The sequence below is a fragment of the Coptis chinensis genome, chromosome 5 (genome assembly GCF_015680905.1).
Source record: "Coptis chinensis isolate HL-2020 chromosome 5, ASM1568090v1, whole genome shotgun sequence".
Classification (NCBI taxonomy): domain Eukaryota; kingdom Viridiplantae; phylum Streptophyta; class Magnoliopsida; order Ranunculales; family Ranunculaceae; genus Coptis; species Coptis chinensis.
The window spans coordinates 83,186,521-83,210,837 of NC_141460.1; the positions used below are offsets into that span (position 1 = coordinate 83,186,521).

At 36.2% G+C, this 24,317-nt stretch overlaps 2 protein-coding genes and 1 long non-coding RNA gene across 4 annotated transcripts in view; all 3 read left to right on the forward strand.

Annotated features, from left to right (window-relative positions):
- The first annotated feature begins 2,328 nt into the window (after positions 1-2,328).
- LOC147499389 (uncharacterized) overlaps positions 2,329-24,317 on the forward strand; it is a 93,433-nt gene continuing 71,444 nt past the window's right edge. Inside the window, exons 1-4 of the mRNA XM_086561209.1 lie at positions 2,329-2,587; positions 2,658-2,800; positions 2,900-3,062; positions 3,170-3,384. Coding sequence (XP_086417335.1) covers positions 2,470-2,587; positions 2,658-2,800; positions 2,900-3,062; positions 3,170-3,384 — 639 coding nt within the window. The 5' untranslated portion in view covers positions 2,329-2,469. The remainder of the gene's footprint in view (positions 2,588-2,657; positions 2,801-2,899; positions 3,063-3,169; positions 3,385-24,317) is intronic.
- LOC147499390 (ribonucleoside-diphosphate reductase small chain A-like) lies at positions 6,371-10,269 on the forward strand. Its single transcript, XM_086561205.1, is given in 10 exon segments — positions 6,371-6,747; positions 7,347-7,432; positions 7,434-7,508; positions 7,819-7,867; positions 7,965-8,091; positions 8,895-8,960; positions 9,080-9,196; positions 9,290-9,452; positions 9,532-9,602; positions 9,956-10,269. Coding segments are annotated over 10 exon segments (1,140 nt in total). The 5' UTR covers positions 6,371-6,476; the 3' UTR covers positions 10,071-10,269.
- On the forward strand, positions 11,693-16,452 carry LOC147499391 (uncharacterized). Of its 2 annotated transcripts, XR_015195859.1 has the most exons (3): positions 11,704-11,872; positions 11,997-13,205; positions 13,288-16,452. It is a non-coding gene; the product is annotated as an uncharacterized LOC147499391 (long non-coding RNA). The 2 variants fall into 2 exon arrangements; XR_015195858.1 differs by having other exon boundaries at positions 11,693-13,205.

Sequence of the window (24,317 nt, forward strand, 5' to 3'; positions counted from 1 at the left end):
TAATGTTCTGTATCTACTTTTGGAAAACTATGGTGATAATGTCATAAATATTGGGAGTATCATAGAGAGTGTTTAACAATAATGAAGCTCGTATGTGTTTTGATATGGTGTAGCAAACTAATTGTAGGCTTTAGTTGTCCTGCTTGTTGAAAGTGATAACAAAATGCGTATCTCTGTTCAAAACTAATGTCTTTGTCAGGAAAAAAAAGGAAGAAAACTTGAATGTGGGATCATGGTGGAAAATATGAATAGAGTGAGGGACACTAGTCAGGTTTAGGGCTTGTAAAGTTTTTTTGAATGTTTGGCACACACACTCTCTGTAGCATTAGTCTTTGAAGTTGCAATACTAATTATTGTGAAGTTATAATGAAAAGAGTCCTGCTTGTTAAACTGGATAACAAAATGCATATCACTATTCAAAGGTACTATGTTTTTTTTGGAACAGAAGGAAGAATACTAGAGTGTGCATGGGATGAATAGTATGAGCAGAATCCTGGTTGACTGCAAGAGATAATATGTTGGAGATTGGTCATTTATCCTTTTTGTTTTGGAGTGTGTTATTTCCCCACTATGGACAATCTAGTGAAGGGAATTAGTTTAGTTTATCTTGGTTTTAGCCTTCTGCAGTCAATTTTTTCTGTATAAAACTTATTCAAGGTATTTGATAGTTGAACACTACTAGTCTTCTTCAATATGCCAACTAGAAGAGGAGGTTGAGGTGGATGAATGTTTGTATTTATGTTTCTGCTGTTCTTGCTATGTAGGAACAATATGAAGAAATCCATTAATCATTGAAATCGAAAATTGTGTCACCTGGTATGGAAGTTGTGTCACCAGATATGTAGCTTGTTGCTATTTTTTGACGCGGTGTCAATTAAACCATTGATCAAAAAGTATAGATATGCAGGTTGGTAATGCAAATCATTACACTTCTGCTGAACTTTCTTCTTCAAATATGCGGTTTTTGTTCGCTGTAATTTTGGCCACATGAACACTTTCTTTGGTATTTGGACAAATCGCCTATACAGTTATTGCGTATATATCCCACTATCAGTTTTATTCTCATTTCCTCTTTTACATAGTTCAGTTCTTGTGTTGGATGATAAACTCGTTATATTACTACTCTCAATTCTGTTATATTTCTCACCAACAGAAAAAATGAAAATTAGATGATTGAATCCAGCTAAAAACTAAAATAGCTGCAGGCTGCAGCATCCAAATGAGATGCAGCAACGTTCACGAGTCTTCTAGCTTGTCAGGCAAGCACTTATGTATCGAACTTTTCTCACTTGAGATATTTGATGAAGCAGCGCAAGTGCTCCAACGAATTTCCATTAGAACTGGTGAAATTTTCATAGCCTCCAGTGATGAATGCCAAACTAATATGTGTTAAACATGCTTCAATCTGAATATATTTTGCCTTCACAAATAAAATCTAGTCTCGAGAGCGTAGTATATACAGAGAATTTTGACGTTTACAGTGGTTTTTAAATGAATGAAAGTTTATAGTCCAAAGCTTTGTAGAGACTAGAGAGTAGGATATATACAACGGACTGGAATTGATTTCTTTCCTCAAATTATCTACTTATGCTTGAAATAACAGACTGAATGAATTCACCGAATCAGCACTGGACATGGAAAAATAGCATCACACCCAGTTTCAAGAAATTGGGCAAAAGTATTTTAGAAGCGATAGAAGATTCATTTGAGTATATGACTGACATTCCCTAAGAACTCATTGACATGCTACCAAATTAACGAGTCTGCCTAATCAAGGCTTTTGCATAATGGCATTGCAGGACAAGGGGTACGAAGATTGCAGCTGAGGCGCATTCAGCATTGACAAAGAAGAATCTCTATGCTATATGATAGCGGGATCTTTAGGAGACACTTCTCAACCGAACATAACATAGTATTTCTAATTTTCTATTTTAAGATTTTAGAACCATCTCCCTTAATTATTCTAATCAGACCTTCTTTTTTAAAACAATTTACAAAAAAACTCTCTCACTTGAAATTAGAATTAGATTCATATTATTTAAATTAATTTAGAAAACCTATTTTACATCACTGAAATTATATTCAATCTCTCTTAATTTTTTTATATTATTTTTTAGATTAGAACTAGAATTCAAAAAATTATATGTTAGGCCCATAGGTTTAAAGAATTGAAAATAGGTTTAAAGAGCACGGTTTGCATACTGGTACAACTCAAGTTTAAGATCAAAATGCGGTTTATTACTATTATATCCCCATATTATAAATAACTTAATTAAAATGTTATGGGCATAATCGTAAGTATACTAGTAGTTTGTTTCCCACGACTCTCACGTAGTTATCTTCTTCTTTCTCCCTTGGGTTATCGAAAAAAAAAAATCTTCTTCTTTCTCCCTGGTTCATCTTTCAACCATTGCTGTACGTTATCTCTCCTTCCCACTTGGTCCTGTTTTTGGTGTGGCTTCTTTCAAAATGGTGAAGAGGAGAAGAGTGAAGAAGAAGAAGGAGCTAACAGAGGCCGAAATAGAAGCATTGTATTATATTAATTATGATTTCTTGGACGATATCAGCGAGGAAGAAGAGATAAGGAGTATGTGATTTAATATTGTGGTTATTTTGTTAATTTTAGATTGATTGACTGTATGTATGTATGTATATAGTTCGAGATGCACAGAAGAAGAAGAAGTACTTACTTAAGGGTACTACTGATGAATATACCGATGATGAAGTATATGCTCAAATGTGTGCTGAGAGCTACGATCGAATCCAAGAAACTCGCAAGTTCAAATCTGCACAGACAAGGGTAAGAAGATTTCATGGTGCTCAATTAGATTTCAGAGTTAAATCATTGAAGATTTTGCATTTATTATGTTTAAAACTCTGTTTTGGATGGCGCATGCAGGAAGAAATGAAAAAGTTACTTGGGCTGGGATATTCATTTTGCCCATCAGAGGGAGTGTTGGTTGACTACTATTTGAGGAAGAAGATTATGGATGAACCGATTGATTATTGCCTTATCGAGGAGGTCGACAATGTCTACGCCATACATCCTCAGGATCTTGCAGGTTTATTTTTTCTTATAAACACTTCTGTTTTTGTAGCGATCCTATATTTATCCCAAGTTCAATAGTTCTATTTTTTCTTACAAACACGTTTTATTTTTTTGCATAAGGAATATCCCAAGTTCAATATTTCTTTACCAGTCACCCTTTTGAACTTCAATCCACCGATGTTAAGGGACGTTGGATTGCTAGTGTCAAGGAAGACATTGTATTTAAGGATGTCAAAGTTGGTTTCAAGCAGACAGTGAACTATTGTCAAGGGAATCATAAAAGTGGATATAACATCACGGAATACCAACTCTGTTCTCTTCCAGAGAATCCCAAGGTAATACATTCTTTTACTTTCCAGTTTTGTTAGTGTAGAGAAGGACTTAGTTCACTTAATTTTGAATTGTGTGCAGAATGGTCTCTGGTTTATTTGTAAGCTGAACATGGATGGGATTTCCGTGGATGAGCTTAATTAAGTGAACTTGGTGCTGCAACTTGCCCGTTTCATACACAATGTAAGTTTCTATGTTATACATATGCATAGACTACTTTGGTTAAAATCTTACCTGATAAAAATTGAATAAAGACCATATTTTGTTTAATGATTAAACATACATGCCTGGTCTTTTAATGAGAACAAGCCATATTTACTAAGTTAGCGGAAAGTGTATCCCAAACCAAAACTAATCTCAATCAACAATACTCTGACCCTTGCATTCCACATCACATTGAATCTACTATTTATCACAAACCAAAACTAAACCCCAGGAGTCCACATGATTAGGCCGTGGAGTCGTGGTCTTTATGTATTTCCTTATGATATTATCCAGACTCCGCTGATTCATTGAATTTTAATTGGAGTATCTGTAGGTTATTTGTGTTTGTGTTTATGAGCTAATTGGAATACCATTTTCTCTGTTGGTAGTTTCTCTGCACTCCCTCTATTAAATGTCATGTTGTTTTATGCGCTAATTGTAAGATGTTTGATAGAAGAGAAACTCATAGGTTGAGAAAATCTCAACAATGAGAAGTGCATCGTTTTGGGCTGTGTATTCTTCTCATAGATGGTTTGTAAGTCTTAGCTTGGTGGGGTGGTACAATAATGCTTTTATTGTGGAAAGATACAAACTTGGAAGGAAAATGTGCATTTTGGGTAGTGGTTACTTGCTTTGGTGTGTTTCTATTTCTGGTGTTCAGTCGCTAAAGACTAACGAAGCTAGAATTAATGAAAGGTTAGGGTATAGGGCTTTGTTTGGAGATTGTTAAGAAAATCCAGCCAAGGAATTTACAGGCGTTGATAAAGAATTAGTGGATCACGCTGAGTGTCTAAGTCGCTTTGACATATCGTCTAGGCTCGAATTACCCGTTGTGCATCACGTCTAGATGTCATATTATCGCCTATGATGAATCCTCTACCCTAGTTTTGGATACACTATAAATTTGATTAAATCCTCTAGTTTTGGATATTAAAAAGTTTTTATGGTAATTCCTGGTGCAATTTGCAAACGCTAATTAGCCCGAATATTAGGGCAAATGTTACCTGTATATTTCATAATGTAGGGGAAGCAATTGATGAACTAAAAGTCTTTAGCTGTAGAGATTTTTAGATGGTTAGCCTGGGATGCCCAAAACCGTCTCTCTTTGATTGTTCGGCTGTGACAGTGTGACCTATGTTTCTGTTGTTTAGAAGCTGAGATCTTAATTTTCCCACTGGTTCTTGCATCTACTCTATCTTGCAACTTTACTTACAATAAAACGTGAATTTTGCTATAAATTTAAATTAGATCAACTACATTTAAGTCATTTATCCTTTGGCTTCTAGGTATGAGATGTCATCTGACAAACATAACTTTATTTAATATATCTTTTTAACTTTTGCAGGCTACAATTTGGCCAGGCGTCGAGAGATACTGCTGGGAAGCATGTTTGTTCCTTCCATGTAGTTTTATTTTTGTTTCTGAATGAGTACGATTAGTATGCAATAATATGCATACATTTCTTGTATTTTGACCATTGTTGTTAGACAGTAACTGTAGTCCTGGACCTCCTTATTCCTGCTAGTAGAGCGTGCAATGAATAATGACCATAGATGGACAGACACTTAAATCTACGAACGGCCCTGGCATGGAGTAGTCTGCCAAGCATGTTGCGTAATGGGTCACAGGGGATGTGTTACTTAAAATTCTTTGCATGCATCAGCTTCTTACAATCTTCTTCTCTGTCCATCTTAAATTTTCTGTTCTTGATAAGTTCTTTGTCCATCTTCATTGTAATACTTGGAGGCCGTAATCACAGTTCTTGTAGATGTTGCCAACCATTCACTCCTAATCAAACTTAAAAAACCAAGTGAACTGTTCCTTCCTATCTTCATTTTAAAATGAAAGTGCCGAATCTTATATGCCAGTGCCAAATCTGTTCCTTCAGATTTCTGCGCATTATGAGTGCGGTACTCAAAATCCCAATAAGACTGGACCACAAACCTATTATGACAGAGCACTCTTTGGGGTTTGGACGCATCGCTAGCGGAGTTAAGTACCTAAAGTACATACCACAATCTTATTGTACTTTACGGTAAAATCTTTGGGTGATGATATCATAGGTTTGTGGCTCGAATCCCGCCAGCATTAAAGAGATTACTGATCTCATTTAAAACAGGCTTACAATAAAAAAAAAAAAAAAAAAAAATTTGTCGTTTGCGTTTATCCTAGTCTATGCTAAGGTCACAAGATTTGCGGCACATCTATAATACAAAACAGCTCAGTTTTTAAACAGAGTTATGAGGGCTTAAGTGGTAGTATTGATTTTCTCAGGACCTGTGATAATGCTTGAAGAGTCATATTTACCTAATACTCTAAAATAGACAAAAACCTCCAAAACATACTAAACTTTTAAAATCCCAACTAAAAACCTCTAAAACCTCTTTTTTTCACATAAACAGGTGTAGTTATTTCACATATTAAATTATATATAATTGTTTCATTGTTTACATACTCCTATAGCTTCTCCTACCGTTTGAGAAACGTGTATAAATTGAATATAGATTACACAAGTAATGAATAGTTAAAGTTGTCTACGTACACTCCGCTTCTGGATGAACAATTGTTCTCAATACATATATTCGGCTATGATTTTCCAAGACATATTCAGTTGAGGGTATTACAATGACACTAACAAGTTCAATTTAAATGTCAAAGAAAAAAACATGGTAATTCTACTATAAAAGTTAAACTTACATATAATCATTTAATTATGACTTGAGTGGCATAGCCACGGATTAAATTCTAGTATTATTACAAGTATTAATTTGTTTCTTGGGTTTAATGATTTGTTTATTGGGTTTAAGGTTGGGATAATCTGGTCATTTTACTCCTTCGCGGCAAATCTAACGGTCCAGAATGGATCATCGAATTTTGAAAACCAACAAAAAAAATGTCTCTATCCAAACCAACGTCTCTTCAACCTTGGGGGGGTTTTACAAGGGTTTATATATTTATAATACTCTTTACACATCTCTCTCTTTCTGTAAACAATAATCACATAGAAGAAATGGGTTCTCTGGAAAATGAAAATGGAAGAGTAGTAGTAGTAGAAGAAGAAGAGCCAATACTAATGGAGAATAGCCAGAGGTTTTGTATGTTTCCCGTTAGATATAAACAACTTTGGGAGATGTATAAGAAGGCCCAAGCTAGTTTCTGGACTGGTATGCTTTGGCTCTCTCTGTTTTTATTTTCAGTTGATTAAATTTCTTTCATTTATGTGTGAAATGGGAATTCTTCAAATTGTTCAGTTCGTTTTGTGCAAATGAATATAGTGTGTAGAATATTTGGTGTTCAAGTGTAAAACTATATTGGTTTGATGCTTATATGGGAAGAAAATGTCTATGGCTTGAAAGAAGAAGAATGGGTGTATGGAATTAGTTTATGAGTAATTTTATTAGTCAATGTAAAGCCCTTAATCGGCTTGTGGGGCTTACACCTAAACGGATAAACCCCGTATTGGCAGGAGCCTCAAGCACTGGGATTTTGGTAGTGAATTTTTTGAACTGGTTGGTGAAATAGAAGCTATGGTTTTATCCATATTTGAAAGCAATAGAGGGAGAAGAAAAGAAAAGCGGATTTTCTATCATTTGCATATGGATATGTATGTATGAGCTTGCAGCCCTCGACACTTCTCTGTTTATTCATCAAACAGTTCTAACTGGAGTTTTTGTTATAGAAAGATGTGTTAATTATGCTAATTTTATGGATATCCTTCTCTTAATGGATTTCTATTGATGGATTTTTGTTTTACTGCATACAGCTGAAGAGGTTGATCTTTCACAAGACGTCCAGCAGTGGGAAAAGCTCACTGATTCTGAGAAGCACTTCATAAGCCACGTGCTAGCATTTTTTCGCGGCATCTGATGGCATTGTTTTGGAGAACTTGGCAGCAAGATTCTTAAAAGATGTTCAAGTTCCAGAGGTTATTTTCTGTACCTTGCTCGTTTGCTCACATTCTGAAGCTACTAGTACGTACTCAAGATTTAAAGCTTATGGTTAAATTTTAGCTTGGATAGTGCCATAGTGGTGATTAGCCTTCATGCTCGAGTTTGTGGACTGTAGAGCACCAAGCCACCAACACAGTCTCCCATCATGTGTGACTCTTAATTGGTAGAACGTATTAGCTAATAGGATGCTCTTTTTCTTAAAAACATGCTGCATTGATGTGTAAAAGGATAATTTTCTTATATTTTCTTTGTCACAAGTAACTTTGAAACACGTGTTATCTGTAGGCTCGCGCATTTTATGGGTTCCAAATTGCCATGGAAAATATTCATTCTGGTAGAACTCTGACTTTAGTTTTAGTTTTTCATTTATTTATTTTTTTAATAATGAGAATTCTCAAGCAGCCTGAGTGTTAGTTTTGGTCTTTTTCCAGAGATGTACAGCTTACTTTTAGAAACATACATCAAGGACTCAAAGGAGAAAGACAGCTTATTCAATGCTGTTGAGAATATTCCTTGTGTTGCCAGGAAAGCTAAGTGGGCATTGGATTGGATACAAAGGTATGACACATTCTATCTTCAGTTCTTCACGCACATCTATTTTTCCTGTTAATTTGGTTAGTTTTCTGACCTCGACTCAAATCAAGTTTACATATGTAGAGGCATCTTGGCCAGTTTAATCCTCATGGTTTTTTTACTTGGAAGGAAAAAAAAACACCATGTAGGTTTGATGTATCTCAGCTTCTTCTAGTTTTTTATGTTTAATGAGCCTCATCTCTAGACCTAGTGTACTTTATATTTTTCTTGAGGTCTTCCCGTACATTGCATCACAATAACGGATAGAGACTCATTGCTACCTCCTTTTGTTTTATTTATATTTAATTCTCTTTCTATTTAGTCTGACTTAAAATACTTAGAAGTAGCGGTTGTTCCTAATTCTTGCCATTGAGTTGGTTTAAGTGCTGCTGCTTAGAAGAGAAAAATCTTAATATATAGTGACACGGTTACTCTGACGAGGGGAAAGTAACAGGAAACTGGTTAAAGGTTGAGTCTTTTATGTTACAATTTTCGAGGAAGGGCTTTTTATCTATGCTGTTACAAATCTTGTTTAGTAATCCTGTCTGACTCCAGATTTTGTGATAGTTCAGTTCTTCTTGAAGTACCTGTCTATTTCTGTGGTTAGTTTAGTCAGATTATTGCATTATATAGAACATATGTTAACGAGATACTTACAAGGGATTTTCTGACTCTACCATTTTGGATGTACAGTACATGCTATTTATGATCTCTATTGTTGTGCTGGTGGATGCGTGGAATTACATGCTTTATAATGATTTCTGATTGCACTTAATGCCAATGTGCAGCTCCAGGACATTTGCAGAGAGAATTGTTGCCTTCTCATGTGTTGAAGGAATATTCTTCTCCGGAAGGTAGTTTTATTTTTGACAATAGGTCAATGGCCCTTTTATTGCTTATCTAGGTAATGACGATGTTTTCTTTTTCTTTACTGGTATATTGAGTATTGACATAGTTCCCTGTTTATATTCAGTTTCTGTGCTATTTTCTGGCTGAAAAAGAGGGGACTAATGCCGGGTCTTACATTTTCAAATGAACTTATATCGAGAGATGAGGGACTCCATTGCGATTTCGCTTGTCTTCTATACAGGTTGGTTTTTTTTCACCCTTTTTGTGTTGCTCGGTTTGAACCTGTGCTGAAGACAGCTTGTCCCAACTCATAAGATAATTTTATTGGTGCCAGCTTATTAAGGAGACAATTAAACTGGCAAAGGGTACATCATATTGTGCATGAAGCTGTGGAAATCGAGACCGAATTTGTCTGTGATGCCCTCCCCTGTGCACTGATTGGAATGAACTCAGCTCTCATGAGTCAATACATAAAGTTTGTCGCAGATCGCCTTCTGGTAACTAAGTTTTTTATTGATTGAGCTTTTGTTAGGAGAATTTATTCGAAGCACTTATGGGTTGCATATGTTATTGCAGGTTTCTTTGGGGTGCCAGAGGAAGTATAATGTGGAAAATCCTTTTGATTGGATGGAGTTTATATCTTTGCAGTGAGTATTAAATTATTTGTCTACTAAATATTCTGGTTTTAGTTCTTGTGTACTTAACCATAATACAGTGTGTATGAATATATCTTTTGGTAAAAATCTTTCCTCTAGTTTACAAATTCATTTGTATGGGGAGGAGGGATAGAGCCACATTCTTATGCGCACATTATAGCCACATTTTCGGCATACAAATGAATTAAGGCCTTGGTATTTTGTGGAGATGATCTCCCCACCATGAAGATTATTCTCACAAAAAATTATAATATTTGGATATGTCTAACCATGTAAAAATTAGTTGTTCGTCGCCACCTCATAGCATAGACTGTTAGGCTTAACATGTTTCTTGGACTGAACAGGGGAAAAGCCAACTTCTTTGAGAGAAGGGTTGGTGATTACCAGAAGGCTTCTGTTATGTCTAGCCTACAAAACGGAGGAGGAAATTTCGTCTTCAATCTGGATGAAGATTTCTAGTCAATGATTGGGAATATTTCCCAAGTATATATAAATGCTGAACCACGCATCAAAGTTTTGTAACTCATCGCCAATTCATTAGTTTTATTTTCTATGAACAGAACAATTCAAAATTCTGGGCGAGCTCAACTTTTGTAATTGGTTACCTATATATATTTACAGTCTGATAATTAAGTTTCTAGTCTAGTGTGGTAAGCTATCACTTGTGTGCCCATTTTACCCGTGTCTTTTCACCTATTTCATATTGAAAGTTTATTGATATTTTAGTTGCAGATGATAGCCAATGGCCACATATTGATTTGGAAAGTTTGCGAAATGCACTGGAGGCTTGAGTTATGACCAAAAAAAAATGACCAAAGATTTATGCATGATTTCTACTGGTTGCATGTGTACCATTATAACCTATTGACACTTTTAGATCTTAAAGAAAGAAAACGTCTCGTGACTCAGCCCACACTCCACAACAAAGGTGCACTGACAGTTACTTACAATTTCATTATTAGTAGTTTCCAATGAAGTTGAATTTGATTAACTTAGGGGGGGTTCCTAATTTGATTAAGATCGCTTTAGTTGCAATCCTAATCAAAGTAGTCTTAGGACCATAGAAACCATATATTTGTGGATGCTAAAAGATCATTGCGACAATGCTCGAACTGGTGAAAGGATGCTAGCAACGTCTGGTGATGGATCCAACATTTTAATACTTGTACAACATTCTGACTCAACAGCTTAGCGGGATTAATGTCATTGGATTCCCTTGGGTTATTGGATGTGAATTTCGTCGCGACAGATAAACCTGAAAACTTTATCTCTCTCCTTTAAATAACACACCCCCAGTTACAGTATTTTCATTCGTCGTTTTTTCTTTTTTCCGGTTTTGCCCTCTCTTATTCCTCATTGTTTCAGGTGTGAAAATGTGTAATTCTTCTTACTACTCTCCCCGTAGAGGCCATTGAACATGTCGACGACTCAAACGCCATCTGGCCAGCCTAATCATGTATGTCGAAACGAGATAGCGCGTATGAATCGTCGGAGACGCCTTCTTAACATGAAAGAGGAACTATTGGCGTTGGAGCGAGAACGTCGTCGTCATCCTGATAGACAGCGTAGACAAACTATGAGTGAGGAACAAAGGTTGCGAGAAAAGGCACGTCTACGGAGATATTATCAACGTCGTAAGGGTGTATTAAACAATTGTCGTGGCAGTGAAACTCCTAATCAGGATAACACATACTGCTCCAATGACGATGTACATACCCCTACCAGTCTACCACTAACAGCATATCCTCTGTTTCTAACACTACGGTTGGGTGCACCTTTAGTTCGTTGTCCACGATTCAGCCACCGACACATATCAATCTCTCAGGTATTAATACAACTCTGATATTATTCTTTGTATATATATCATGCATTAACATTTTTACTTTAAAGTATTAATACAACTCTGATATTATTCTTTGTATATATATCATGCATTAACATTTTTACTTTAAAAAAAAATCTTACTCTGCACCTTTTACAGACCACGTACATAATGTCATTCAATGTCACGTACAATCAGAAGTGGACAGGCTTACCTAGATGGAAGGAATCTTGATATTAGCATTGGTACTCTGCTTTATCATACTCTTTTGTTTATTTTGTTTTTGCGTGGTATTGGTTATAACCCATTCTTGACATTTACATTTTAGGAGACCCCGGCAATATAATAACTACAAGTACGCCTCTCCAAGATGATATAAACGGGTATGACAGCGGTATTCCGGACGACACTAACATTAGTTATGCTAACGACATTCAACGTACTTTCCTATTGTTACATGAAATATTTTTTCAACTAATCTCTTATTCTGCATATACAGTTCTTCTTATTAATTAATGACTTGATTAATATATTGTTACAAAAAATGCAACATATGCCACTAGGCCAAGAAGATGAGAGTTCTGTTCAACTGATCCACCCCCTTCGAACTAGGAGAGTTCCAACTGCATGTAGATCTTCTCACAATTGTGCAAGAGATTTCGTTTACACCCCGAACTTCCAGCGTTTCGAGATAACACGCATGAACACATGCAACCATTGCCATGCCGAATTATTCCCCTCTGAATCCCGTCAATTTTGTTGTCTTCGTGGAAAAGTCAATCTCCCGCTGTTGCCGACACCACCTGATCTGATGTATCTATATGCATCACACACGGATGAGACTGTCCACTTTCGTCATAACATTCGATCTTACAACAATGCATTCTCCTTCACTTCAATGGGTGTACACTTGGACGAAAAACTAGCCAGTGGAAGGCGTGGTATTTATACATACTGTGCTCAAGGATCTATCTACCACAGAATTGGTGGTCTTCTACCTCAGTCTGGGCAGCGACCACGATATATGCAGATGTATGTTTACGACACAGATCATGAGATTGCTAATCGACAAGCTGAAAACAAGATACTCAATCCACAAGTTCTGTCCATTTTGCAAGGGTCCTTGACGATCATAACCCCTTTGTTCACACACTTCGTCGTATTTCACAGTCTGAAAACATACTAGACATACGATTGCTACTAAAGGAAAAACCATGTGAACGTCATCATTATACCTTGCCAACGTCTTCCCAAGTGGCTGCCATTTTGATTGGGGGTGACAACCCTACAGAAAAAAATGAGAGAGATATTATTGTGGAAACTGTGACAGGCAAATTCCTAAATGTCCCTGACACTGCTGGCTTCTATGATCCTCTACAATATCCATTGCTTCATCCTTATGGAAATTTTGGCTGGGATTTACATATTTTCAGCGACGATTCACGGAGAATCAGTTGCAGGAATTCTACTGTTATATGCTCCAGGTTCTTTTTGTATTCCATCTATTACTTTCTCCCTTTAATTTTTGTCGTTATACATATATATATGTATCAAGAGTTTACTATATCCAAAATCTTTGTTTGAACAGATTCGCTCTAATTACGACTCAATCCTGCTTCGTTATGGTCGGCTTTTGCAACAGTTTGTTGTCGACATGTATGTGAAGATTTCCACAATGCAGCTTCGATATATCCGAGCCAATCAAGATGCTATAAGAGCTTATTTGTATCAAGGTCTGATAGATTCATTAGCCTCCGGAGAAACAAATGCAGGTGAATAACATGTCTATATATTAGTTTAGCTTTAGAACTCTTTCTTTCAATTCCCACTCACACACAGTTTATCTATTTCTAGCTAACATCGGTCGAAGGACTATATTACTGTCATCATATATCGGAAGCCCTAGAGATATGCATGAAAGATACCATGATGCGATGGCTCTGGTTAAAAATTTTGGAAAGCCGGACATTTTCCTCACCATGACCTGCAACCCAAACTAGGCTGATATAACGCGGCGGCTTGAACCTGATCAACTCCCACAAGATAGGCCTGATCTTACTACAAGAGTTTTCCATGAAGTGTGTGAGGAACTCAAAAAAGATTTATTCAATATCGGGATCTTGGGGAAAGTTGTGGCACATGTACATGTCATTGAATTCCAGAAGCGAGGTTTGCCACATGCACATATGCTCCTAATACTTGATGATTCTGACAAACTAAAATCTCCCGAAGATTATGACCGAGTCGTCTGAGTTGAAATTCCTGATCCCTTAAGTGAGCCCGAGTTATACAATGTTGTTGTTAAGCATATGATACATGGTCTTTGTGGTCCGTTAAATCCTGATTCTGTTTGCATGAGGGACGGGGTATGTAAAAAAAGATTTCCAAAAGAGTTCTCTGCAATGACTTTTCACGGAGATGACTCCTACCCTATTTATCAACGACGTGATAATGGTCGCACAATTTTACTTCACGGTGATCTTAGTGTCGACAATCGTTGGGTTGTCTAATACAATCCATGGCTGCTGTTAAAGTATGATTGTCATATAAATGTTGAAGTATGCTAAAGTATCAGATCAGTCAAGTATTTGTACAAGTACGTGTACAAAGGTTTTAACCGGGTCTCCATGGAGGTGAACTCAGCTGCGCCACATGACCATGATGAAATCAGGCAGTTTATGGATGCAAGATGGGTATGTCCACAAGAGTCACTATGGAGAATTTTCAGATTTCCCCTTAATAGAATGTATCCTGCAGTTTATGCTCTACAGATCCATCTTCCTAATATGCATCAAGTTATCTTCTCAGAAAAACGGGATGTCAGACATTTGATTACAGATGAACATACATCCTGAACAATGTTAACTGAATTCTTTCATACAAATATGGTTGACCCTGAGGCAAGACAATATTTATACAAAGAGTTCCCTGAGCATTATACATGGAATAAGTCGGATAAGCATTGGCGGAAAAGAGGGAACAATGTCAAGGTGATTGGTAGAATGCACGCTGTACATCCATCTGATAGTGAGAGGTACTTCTTACGCATTATTCTTAATCATGTCAGGGGACCTACTTATTTCGATGACCTTAAAACTGTTGGCTCACGAACGTGCTCAACGTTTAAAGAAGCTGCTGAACTACGGGGACTTCTAGAACACGACAATTCAATACGCGAGTGCTTCTTGGAAGCAACCGCAATACATATGCCATCAGCCTTAAGAAAATTGTTCACTTCTATATTGGTTTTCTGCAATCCAGTGGGTGTTCGTGAGCTATGGAATGAATTTCACCTGTATATGATAGAGGACTATTCTTCCACAAGCAACACAGATACTGCGATTAACCGTTTGCTTATGGAGATAAAAATATCTTTGTCTGAAAATGGGAAGAAGTTGTCAAACTATGATTTGCCAACCATTTCTAAAGACCATGAGGATCATTCTAATCTTCGACCACAGTTTGATTGCTGAAGAAAGATCAATCGTCACACCTCAAGACAATCTATCATCTGTTAGTATGTTGAACGATGACCAAATGTATGCCTTCAATAAAATAGTACACTCAGTTGATCATCGCAAAAGCTCTGTTTACTTCATCGATGGTCCAGGTGGTACTGGTAAAACGTTTTTGTATCGTTCTATTCTAGCTTACTTGAGAAACAGAGGCCACATAGCCATTGCAACGTCTACTTCAGGTCTTGCAGCTACCATGCTTCCTGGGGGTCGCACTGCACATTCAAGGTTTAAAATTCCTGTTCCCACAGGTGCAAAGTCTACCTGTCGAATAGGCAAGTGAACCCCTCTTGCTGAATTGCTATGTCAGTCAAGTCTCATTATTTGGGACGAGGCAACTATGACACACCGCCACGCATTTGAAGCACTGGACAGAACACTGAAAGATTTAACTGGCTCCGACTTGCCTTTTGGTGGAAAGATTTTTGTATTGGGAGGAGACTTTCGGCAAGTCCTCCCTGTTGTTCCTCATGGAACTATTGCTGAGAAGATCAATGCATGTATAACAAAATCTAATATATGGAATAGTGTCAAAGTGATTCATCTAAGAGAAAACATACGTGCAAGGACTGATCCCTGTTTTTCAGATATGCTATTACGCATAGGCGGTGGCAACGAGCCTTGCATACTTGACGATATGGTCAAAATCCCAGATGACATTCTTATTCCTTGGGAGGGTGAGCATTCTTTATTTCACTTAATATCTAATGTTTTTCCTGCACTTCTAGAAAATGCTCATAATAAAGAGTACATAGCTCATAGGGCGTTACTGACCCTAAGAAATGACTGTGTTGATGAGCTAAACGAGATAGTCATTCAAATGTTCCCGGGTGAGGAAAAAACATTTTATTCGTTCGACTCGGTTGAGAATGACCCTAGGCATTTATATCAACAAGAGTTCCTAAACTCCATATCTCCAGGGGGTTTGGCCCCACACAAGTTGACACTGAAACTAGGAGCTCCCATTCTACTTCTCAGAAATATCGACCCAGCTAATGGTCTCTGCAATGGGACCAGACTTATCTGTCGTGGATTTCGAAGAAATGTCATCTACGCTGATATTCTAACTGGAAGTCATTCTGGCAGACCGGCTTTTTTCATCGAATTCCAATGAAGTCACCAGAAGATCTCAATCTTCCTTTCGACTTCACTAGAAAACAGTTCCCAATTCGCTTGGGGTTCGCTTTGACAATGCACAAGTCACAAGGACAGACATTACCTCATGTGGGAATCTATTTACCAGATCATGTGTTCGATCACGGTCAACTGTATGTTGCACTATCACGAGGTGTGTCAAGGAGCACAACCAAAGTATTGGTGAGAAATGGAGTCATAATGGGTTTCATAGGCACTTATACTAGAAACGTTGTCTACAGAGACGTTCTTCAACAATGTAACATGCATGTGCGATCCGATACAGCTTCTCTATAATCCATATCTCTCCTCATTGTAAGTTCCCTTAATTCAATTGTCCTCTCTGAATACAGTAATTTCTTTTGAAATTTACCTGAATGTTACAGTACCAACCTCCTACTTCTGTTTGTAAGTTTTTGCAGTTTTTTTGTTTGTATATCAAACAATATCTCCGTGCATAGTGTCCAACTTTGCAATTCTCCTATATTTTTGGACATGTTATATAATGTTTTTACTGATTATGCTGAAATTCGATACTACCTTCTTTATCTCATCGAAAAGAAAAAATATACTACCTTTTTTATTTTAGCTGAATTCTGACGTGAAGGACGGAAGTATTTGCTGAATTCTGATTCGCTTGGGGATGTTACTTATTTGCCTTTTCCCGTAAATATTATATTAAGTTCTGTTTATCCTTTGGTCTGCTAGATTTAACTGCCGTCTTTTGGTTTGTTAAAATTTGGGTGATCTTGGACATACCCAACAAAACACTCCCTTACCCCAACTTTAAAAAAAAATAAAATAAATAAATAAATAAATAAATAAAAAATAAAAAATAAAAAATAAAAAATGAATTTAGACATATTTAGCTTCCTCAATTACCCTTCTTTTTTATTAGACGTATCCAAAATATTTATTGACTAAGGGGTGGGTTTTTTTTTCAATAACCTCTTATTTTTTTATCTCATCAATAAATATGCAAACACCCACTTTTGATTTGAATCAATTATACCAAAGTAATGAGAATGAATACCAACCGAATGAGGATGAAGAAAAAAATTCAAAATCAAATTTTGACAAATGGGAGAACGCATAAGAGTATTATACTTTGGATTACTACAATGAACAGATACAAACACCAAACAAAAATGTGAGTTTGTTTGTAATATTAAACAAAGTGCTATTGTTTTTGGGTGCATACTGAGTATAAGAAACCTAAACTTTTTTTTTTTTTTTTGATAAAATTTTACTTTGAACCGCCTCATCCTATTAGTAGTGCATCTCCAAAAGCATTGTCTTTGCTTCAACTGAATTATGAGTCAGAAAATGAAGAGCAAGAAAGTCTGATAGAAAACTCTAATTTTGTTTGTCCGGATACGACCAACGACTTACAAGCAATGCAAATGAAGAACTTGAAGACACTTTTATAAATTTAGTATATCGTTTTTCCGAATGGTGATGTAATACAATCTATAACAAAATGATTACAGTTATTTGAAAATCGAAAAGACCTTGTTGATTGGTGCAGAGAGGTAGGGAGAGAAATTGGTTTTATGGTTATCATTGCAAAGTCGGATAGCGTTGAAAGTGGCTGAAGACCTAGGGTGCTTTTAACTTGTGAGAGAGGTGCGTGGTGTTTGGAAGTATGTCGCAGCATTGGAGTTGCTCATGTACATGTGTAAGCTCTATAGTGCAACTGTGCCAAGTAGAAGATAGTCACATAATGTCATAATGGTGATGTACAAATACTAGTAGTCATTGCTCATAAAACTGGTCTTGAATACTGTTGAAACATTTCAGTTACCAAACAAACCATGTTGTGATTCTTTTTCTTTTTTTCTTTTTCAAGATATACATAGCCATATATCTAGGCATATTTTGGGGTAAAATAAAACACTTGATAACCCTCCATAGCACCCTATGTCAACACAAAATTTTTCTCATGGTGTGTTGGCTCGGTTAAAAGGCCAAATCGAATGGGTAGAGTGGATCATAATGTGCATCGCCTATGTTCATTGGGAGCCGATCAACGGACTTGAACCAAGTTCGAGCAAGCCTGCCATGGAACCCAAAGTCACCAAAAGAGCGTCGGCTACACCTTGGCCTTCACTACCGGGGAGCCATCGCGGCTACTCAGAGCGTCAATTGATTTGGATGTATGGTTTGATCACAACGGGACGCCGAAACTACAATGACAACACACTTGATTTGTGCAGACTTTAGTGATTATTTACGGACGAGGGGGGGATTGTGAGGTTAAAGCTGTCACCCTTAGGCTCTGCATAAGGAACCGCCAACTACGACAACATCATAGGAGAAGTCATTGGATTTCAGGAGGTCATATTTGGGGTTCTCATTGTAGACAACTTGGGTGCTTTTATCGACCGTGGCCGATTGCCTTGAGGATGGTGGTTCCCTGTTCATGAAGCATGTAAGTTAAATGACTTGCAAGAATATACTTGATAGAGCACCTTTCTGTATTTCATTCACCATATTAACCCAATCCACAGCAGTAGCACTATGTAGCACATAATGCTCAAGATTGTAATCCCTTAACAAATATGTATGCTATTCATATGGGAAGATACAAATAAAACCAGAAAAAACAAACAAAATTCAGAGCAGAATGGGAAAAGAGATGAAGCAGTGAAGATATCTTGACAAATCACCTTTCCAAGATTGATAGTCAAGAAATGCAGTATGAAAATTTGGAATTCAAAATTTTTCTAATAAAATCATATTGCACCAAACTAAGGTAACTGTGGATTGCGATATGCATGAATGTCCACACCATCTCAATTTGCATTGCTCTTAGCACTTAAGAGATTGCTATAAACATAACCTGTCATGGCTCATGAGTCATGACTACTATATACATTTCAATGTGAAGAGTGCTTGCTTATCTCTAAAAAGCTCAAAGTAAATCATAGTAACAAATCCCACTTCCTAAAAAGATAACAAAATACTTAATAGAAAAAACAAGGTGCGTGTTTCAAAGTGGAGCTAGAAAGAACTTACAGAAGTTCTGCAATCCACCTTGTTTTTTTACTCAGAGAGTATAACGACGTGGTATTTATATGAAGAAAACTGAACGGGGACAAAACTAGAAAACCCACTAAATTTAGTCACAACGTACACGTCTACAACTGGGTTACAGGACTCCCTGTATTTGGAGAAAAAATATTTAGAACCCCATACTACTATACTAGTCCTTTATTCCTTTGTTTTCCTTCTTTTCAATATATATTTTTTGTTTTTTTTCTAATTTGCACCCAATTCATGAAAACAACGTATTGTAATTGTTGAAAAATACTGGTTAACAATCCCCTGAAAATATGTATGAAGCTCACTTCAAACAACCATTCACCATTCACCAAAATGACTACGCCCAATTCATACAACAAACCCAATTCCTTTTTGTAATGCTCGAAAGGGGTTTTTTTTTTTCTTTTTTGTTTTTCACTGTGTAGAAGATACAGCGAAGGATGAAGAAGAATGTCAAAAGAAACTTTCACATCTCCTTATTTTGTTTTTCTTTTTTTTTAATCTTTTTGCCTTTATGGAAAATACCCCAAAAATATATAGGAGATATTATTGGATTTAGACAGTTATTGGGGTATGGTATGACAAAAATTTATGTTAGTTATGGGATATGGGAGTGTTTTGTTGGGTATGTCCAATATCACCCTAAAATTTTGATTGTACTTTATTTTCAAGATACTTTAGTACATCTGATATTTTTGTGGTGTTTGAACATTAGTTATGATGCTTTTATAATCTAAAATACATTGTCTGCATGGAAAACAAGGTTTCCAGGTAGTGAAAAAATAAAATAGGGATTACATGTGTCTTTATAGCCACGCCAGTCTTGGTGCTCTCTTGGTGCTCAAGTGATTATGCTCGGCAGAGGTCGATCACGTATTTAGCTTGGTTGCGATGAAAGGGAACTGGGGAAGTATAAAGTTTATTTACTGATAATTGTGACAAACCTTACAGTGTGTAATCTCTACACTATAATCTTGCTAAGGCGACAGCCGACAGGCAACCAACGCAATTAATCTTTGATCATTAGGTATACATATAGAGACAGAAATAATCAGATCTCATACTGACTTCAAAGAGGTACAAATTATCTAAAGAAGATGATACTGTGAAGGTTACTCAGATAGACATACAGGATTAGTAGTGTTTTTGCAAGAATTTTCAATGGATGCCCGAGTTTTATTGATCCCAATCATGATACCTCTCTCGCACTGGTTTGTGAATTTGGGTTCAGTAACTTTCCAGAATTCCAGTTCAATTTTTTCTTTCCATCGATATTAAAAAAAACACATCAAATACTATTGTGGATGATACTACTTTCTTTATTTGATTTTTGCTGGATACTGCTGTAAAGGGGATAAAAAATATGTGTTCTATTAAGCGTGTTAACATCCTCAGGGACCAAATCACGCTCATCGGCTAGTTAGTCTAAGAACTAGTGATGAGCTGGTTGTTGTGAAATTATTATTCATGACGTGGGTCCTTTAGATCCTCGTATTATTGAATTTGCACTCGCTTTCTAGTGCCAATTTTAATGTTTTTAAGAAGTATATACAACTTTTTTTTTTTTGTCTCCGACTGCCCATGTGAACAGTGTTTGTATGCAATAGGCCAGACTCTATAGGAGGGGTGCGCCCCCCTCGCATTAAAAGGGACGTGATATTGATTTTTTTTGTCTTTTCTGTTGAGAATCTTACATTTTCTGATCCATGGGTGGTGGTAGTTTCATTCATGGACCAAAATATCGCCGATATATCCGATATATCGCCGATATATATCGGTATTTTAGTACACCGACATCGATATTTCCGACATATATCCAATGAATATAGAACTCTTTTTTTTTTTTCCGATATATATCGAATTTCCGATATGAAACTTTATATCGCCGATATAATCGATATTTCCGATATAATCGATATATATCGGTTGACTTTTTGACCATTTTAAAATATAAATCCGATATTTCCAATATATTTCCGATATATATCCGATATTTCCGATATTATATTTCCGATATATCCGATATTTCCGATATTTTAAATAGTTTGAACTGATTACCAAAAAAATGGATATATCCGAAATATCCGATATATATCGGTTTTTGAGTACGCCGATATATTCATCGATATCGATATTTTGGGCCTTGGTTTCATTCATAATACAGCTAGTTTTGTTTTAGTTGCATCGAAAAATTTGCCTAGGCACACTTCCGTAAATGGATGTGCTGAATATATAGTATAAAATATCGGGATAGATATTTATCGATATTCAACTTCTTTATATGTATGGTGGATATAGATATGTTTTGAGAATATTTTATATTGTTTGATATATAAATATCGTTGATATATTTAAAATATTAATATAGTAGATATTGTAGATATTATTTCTTAATATATCAAGATATATCATTTATATTTATTTGAAATATAATGATAAATTTTAAATAATATTATTACATATATCACAAATATCATTGATATTTTCAGTTTTATATATCTCTAAACATATCGTAATATTTATATATTATTTATTAAAATCTCAATAAATATCGTGATATTTTGTAATATGTGCTTAAACCACGCATCAAAGTTTTTCAATTAACCTTGCTTTTGGTTCAGTTGGTTTTTTATCTGTTTGATCAAACCAATCAATGACAACTTGTAATGGTTCTTTGGGATTTGATCAAAGAACCGATTCTTGTGTGGCCGGGTCAAAAAGGGTTCGGCTTTTCAAGAAGAGTTCTTGGGATCAAATCTCAAAGAACCGCTATAAGTCACCGGTTGATTTAGATTCGAGATCGTGTGTGTGCACCGAGATCCGTATTGTGTGTGCCGAGATCCAGAACCAAGACAATCCAAAAGACAATTTGTAATGGTTCTTTGGGATTTGATCCAAGAACGGTTCTTCGCGGTGGCGATTTCAAAAAGGGTTCGGCTTTCCAAAGAATCGGTTACCGGATCAAATCTTCAACCGCTACAAGTCACCGATTGATTTAGATTCGAGATCCGTGTGTGCACCGAGATCTGTGTGTGTGCCGGTAACCAAGACAATCCAACAGCAACTTGTAATGGTTGCTGGGATTTGATCCCAGTAACCGGTTACTGTGTAGCCGGACTCATTCAAAAATCAGTATGTCTTCAATAATTCAAGTTAGTTATTAGTTATCTAATTTATAATCTGCTGACAATCAAAGCAAAAAAGGCTTCACCGGTGGGCCAGTAGAAACAAAAAAACATGGATGAAAGTTGTTCCTGTGCGTCAACTTGACATGGTTGCAATTGCGGTTTGGTGTGAATCCATGAAGGTTATTTACGAGGAAGCCATTACCTGCTTATCAGTTGACCATGTAAAAGATAAATGAATAGTGGAAACAATTAAACAAACACAGAAAGATAGAGAAAGAAATGATTTAACAATCTCATCCCAGTAATGCTTGATTGTAAAGGCAATGTGGTGGTAGGTATGATGATTCCACTACCTAAAATTCTTTATCTAGAAGTTCCCACCACTAGAACGAAAATGGATATTGCATTTCTAAAATCGTTTTATTAGACCAAAAATGCTCTTATATTTAACGTGAGAAAAATTGCTTGCGCAGTTGTGCACTGTCTTATTAACTTGTCAGATTCTTGGGCCAATTAAAGTCTCTCCTAAAAATTTTAGTTTCCTTAACTAAAGTATATAACACCTAAAAAAGTATAACATATTGCCATTATTATCAACCTAGCCTTTTGGCTAAAAGGAGCTTTGAAGTACAGATAAAGGATAAAGGATAAAGGGTCTTATATACTTGATCGTGTTTGACGAAATTTCATATGAGGATGTGCTCTTTTTATCCGTCTTTACCTAACGTGATAGTGACATTGCTAACTAATTGACTCGTAAGACTCATAAGTAATCTTATGTAAAATGATTAATATCTCAACAAATTTGGATTCAAATTCAAGTTGTTGTAAAAAAATCTGCAACTGGATACCCAACAAAGTTTGCTGACAAATGGACTGCACTTGTTAACCAGTTAATTTGTTCAACGTCCAGTGTTGATAGGGAAAACTAAATATCGTTGTCTGATTCAAAGTCTTATCCGTGAAGAGACTAAGAGAGTGCGTTCTCGCTTTAGGAGGTCTAAAATTCATAATTTGAGTCTATAAGAAGCACAGAATAATGTCATCCAAAACTTTCCAATACAATATATATATATATATTTTTTCTGGCTAACCGGACCAGTTTATGCACACTTGGACTAATTGTGGGCCCTGGTTGAAAATTTAACTGGGTACTATATCGTCCTGTGGCCTTGAGGGAAATCATGAACTTTTAGGAGCAAAAACCCAAAGCCGGACCAGCTATGCTACCCTCAAAGTTTATTCACCTTCAAAGGTAATATCAAGGAGATGTGACAATATTCACCTTCAAATGGTCAGAAACCTTTTTCAATGCAAAAGTGAATATCAAGGTAACTATTTTTCCAAGTCATAGTGGCTAAGTTGTGATCTTCGGACAGGATGTTGGATTCGTCTCGTGTGTGTATGTGTGTGTTTTTTTTTAAATCGGTAAATTTTTTTTGGACGGAATGTTTCATTTCGTCCTCGTAATGTTTTTTTTTTTTTTTTTAAAACTTCGGACCCGGATATTTTATTCGGTCCGTAGCTTTTTTCAATTTTTACATTCGGACGCCGAATCTAACATTCCATCCAGGATTAATATTCACTTTTGTATTGGACAGTTTCACTTTGTTTTTCACCAAAACAATAGAAGATAAGAAAAATTAAACCCATGTTGAGTTGAATAATATTGACCATATTGACCGTCTAGTGGGAATGCTATTATAGCTTTCACGAGAAAAGAGAACTCATAATTCTGCCTACTGCTAGTTGATGGTAATAAAAAACTTGCCAATACGTTAAACATCACTTCTGTTCATATCTACCTCAACGCCAGCCGTCTAATTAATTGACATTCTAAATATCCAACACGTACAAAAAGTCTAGAACCCTAACTACACCTTGGAATCAAGCTCACCAACCACAACAAACCCATATCCCAAAGAAGTACCCATGATGTGTAGACGTGCAGTGTTCTTGCTTTTCAGAACAGCCAAAGGGATGCTTATAAAAAGGCTAAAAGCCCACCTCTCCATGAGTTCATTTCTTGTACTCCAAAGTGTTATATAACATCGGAAGTATG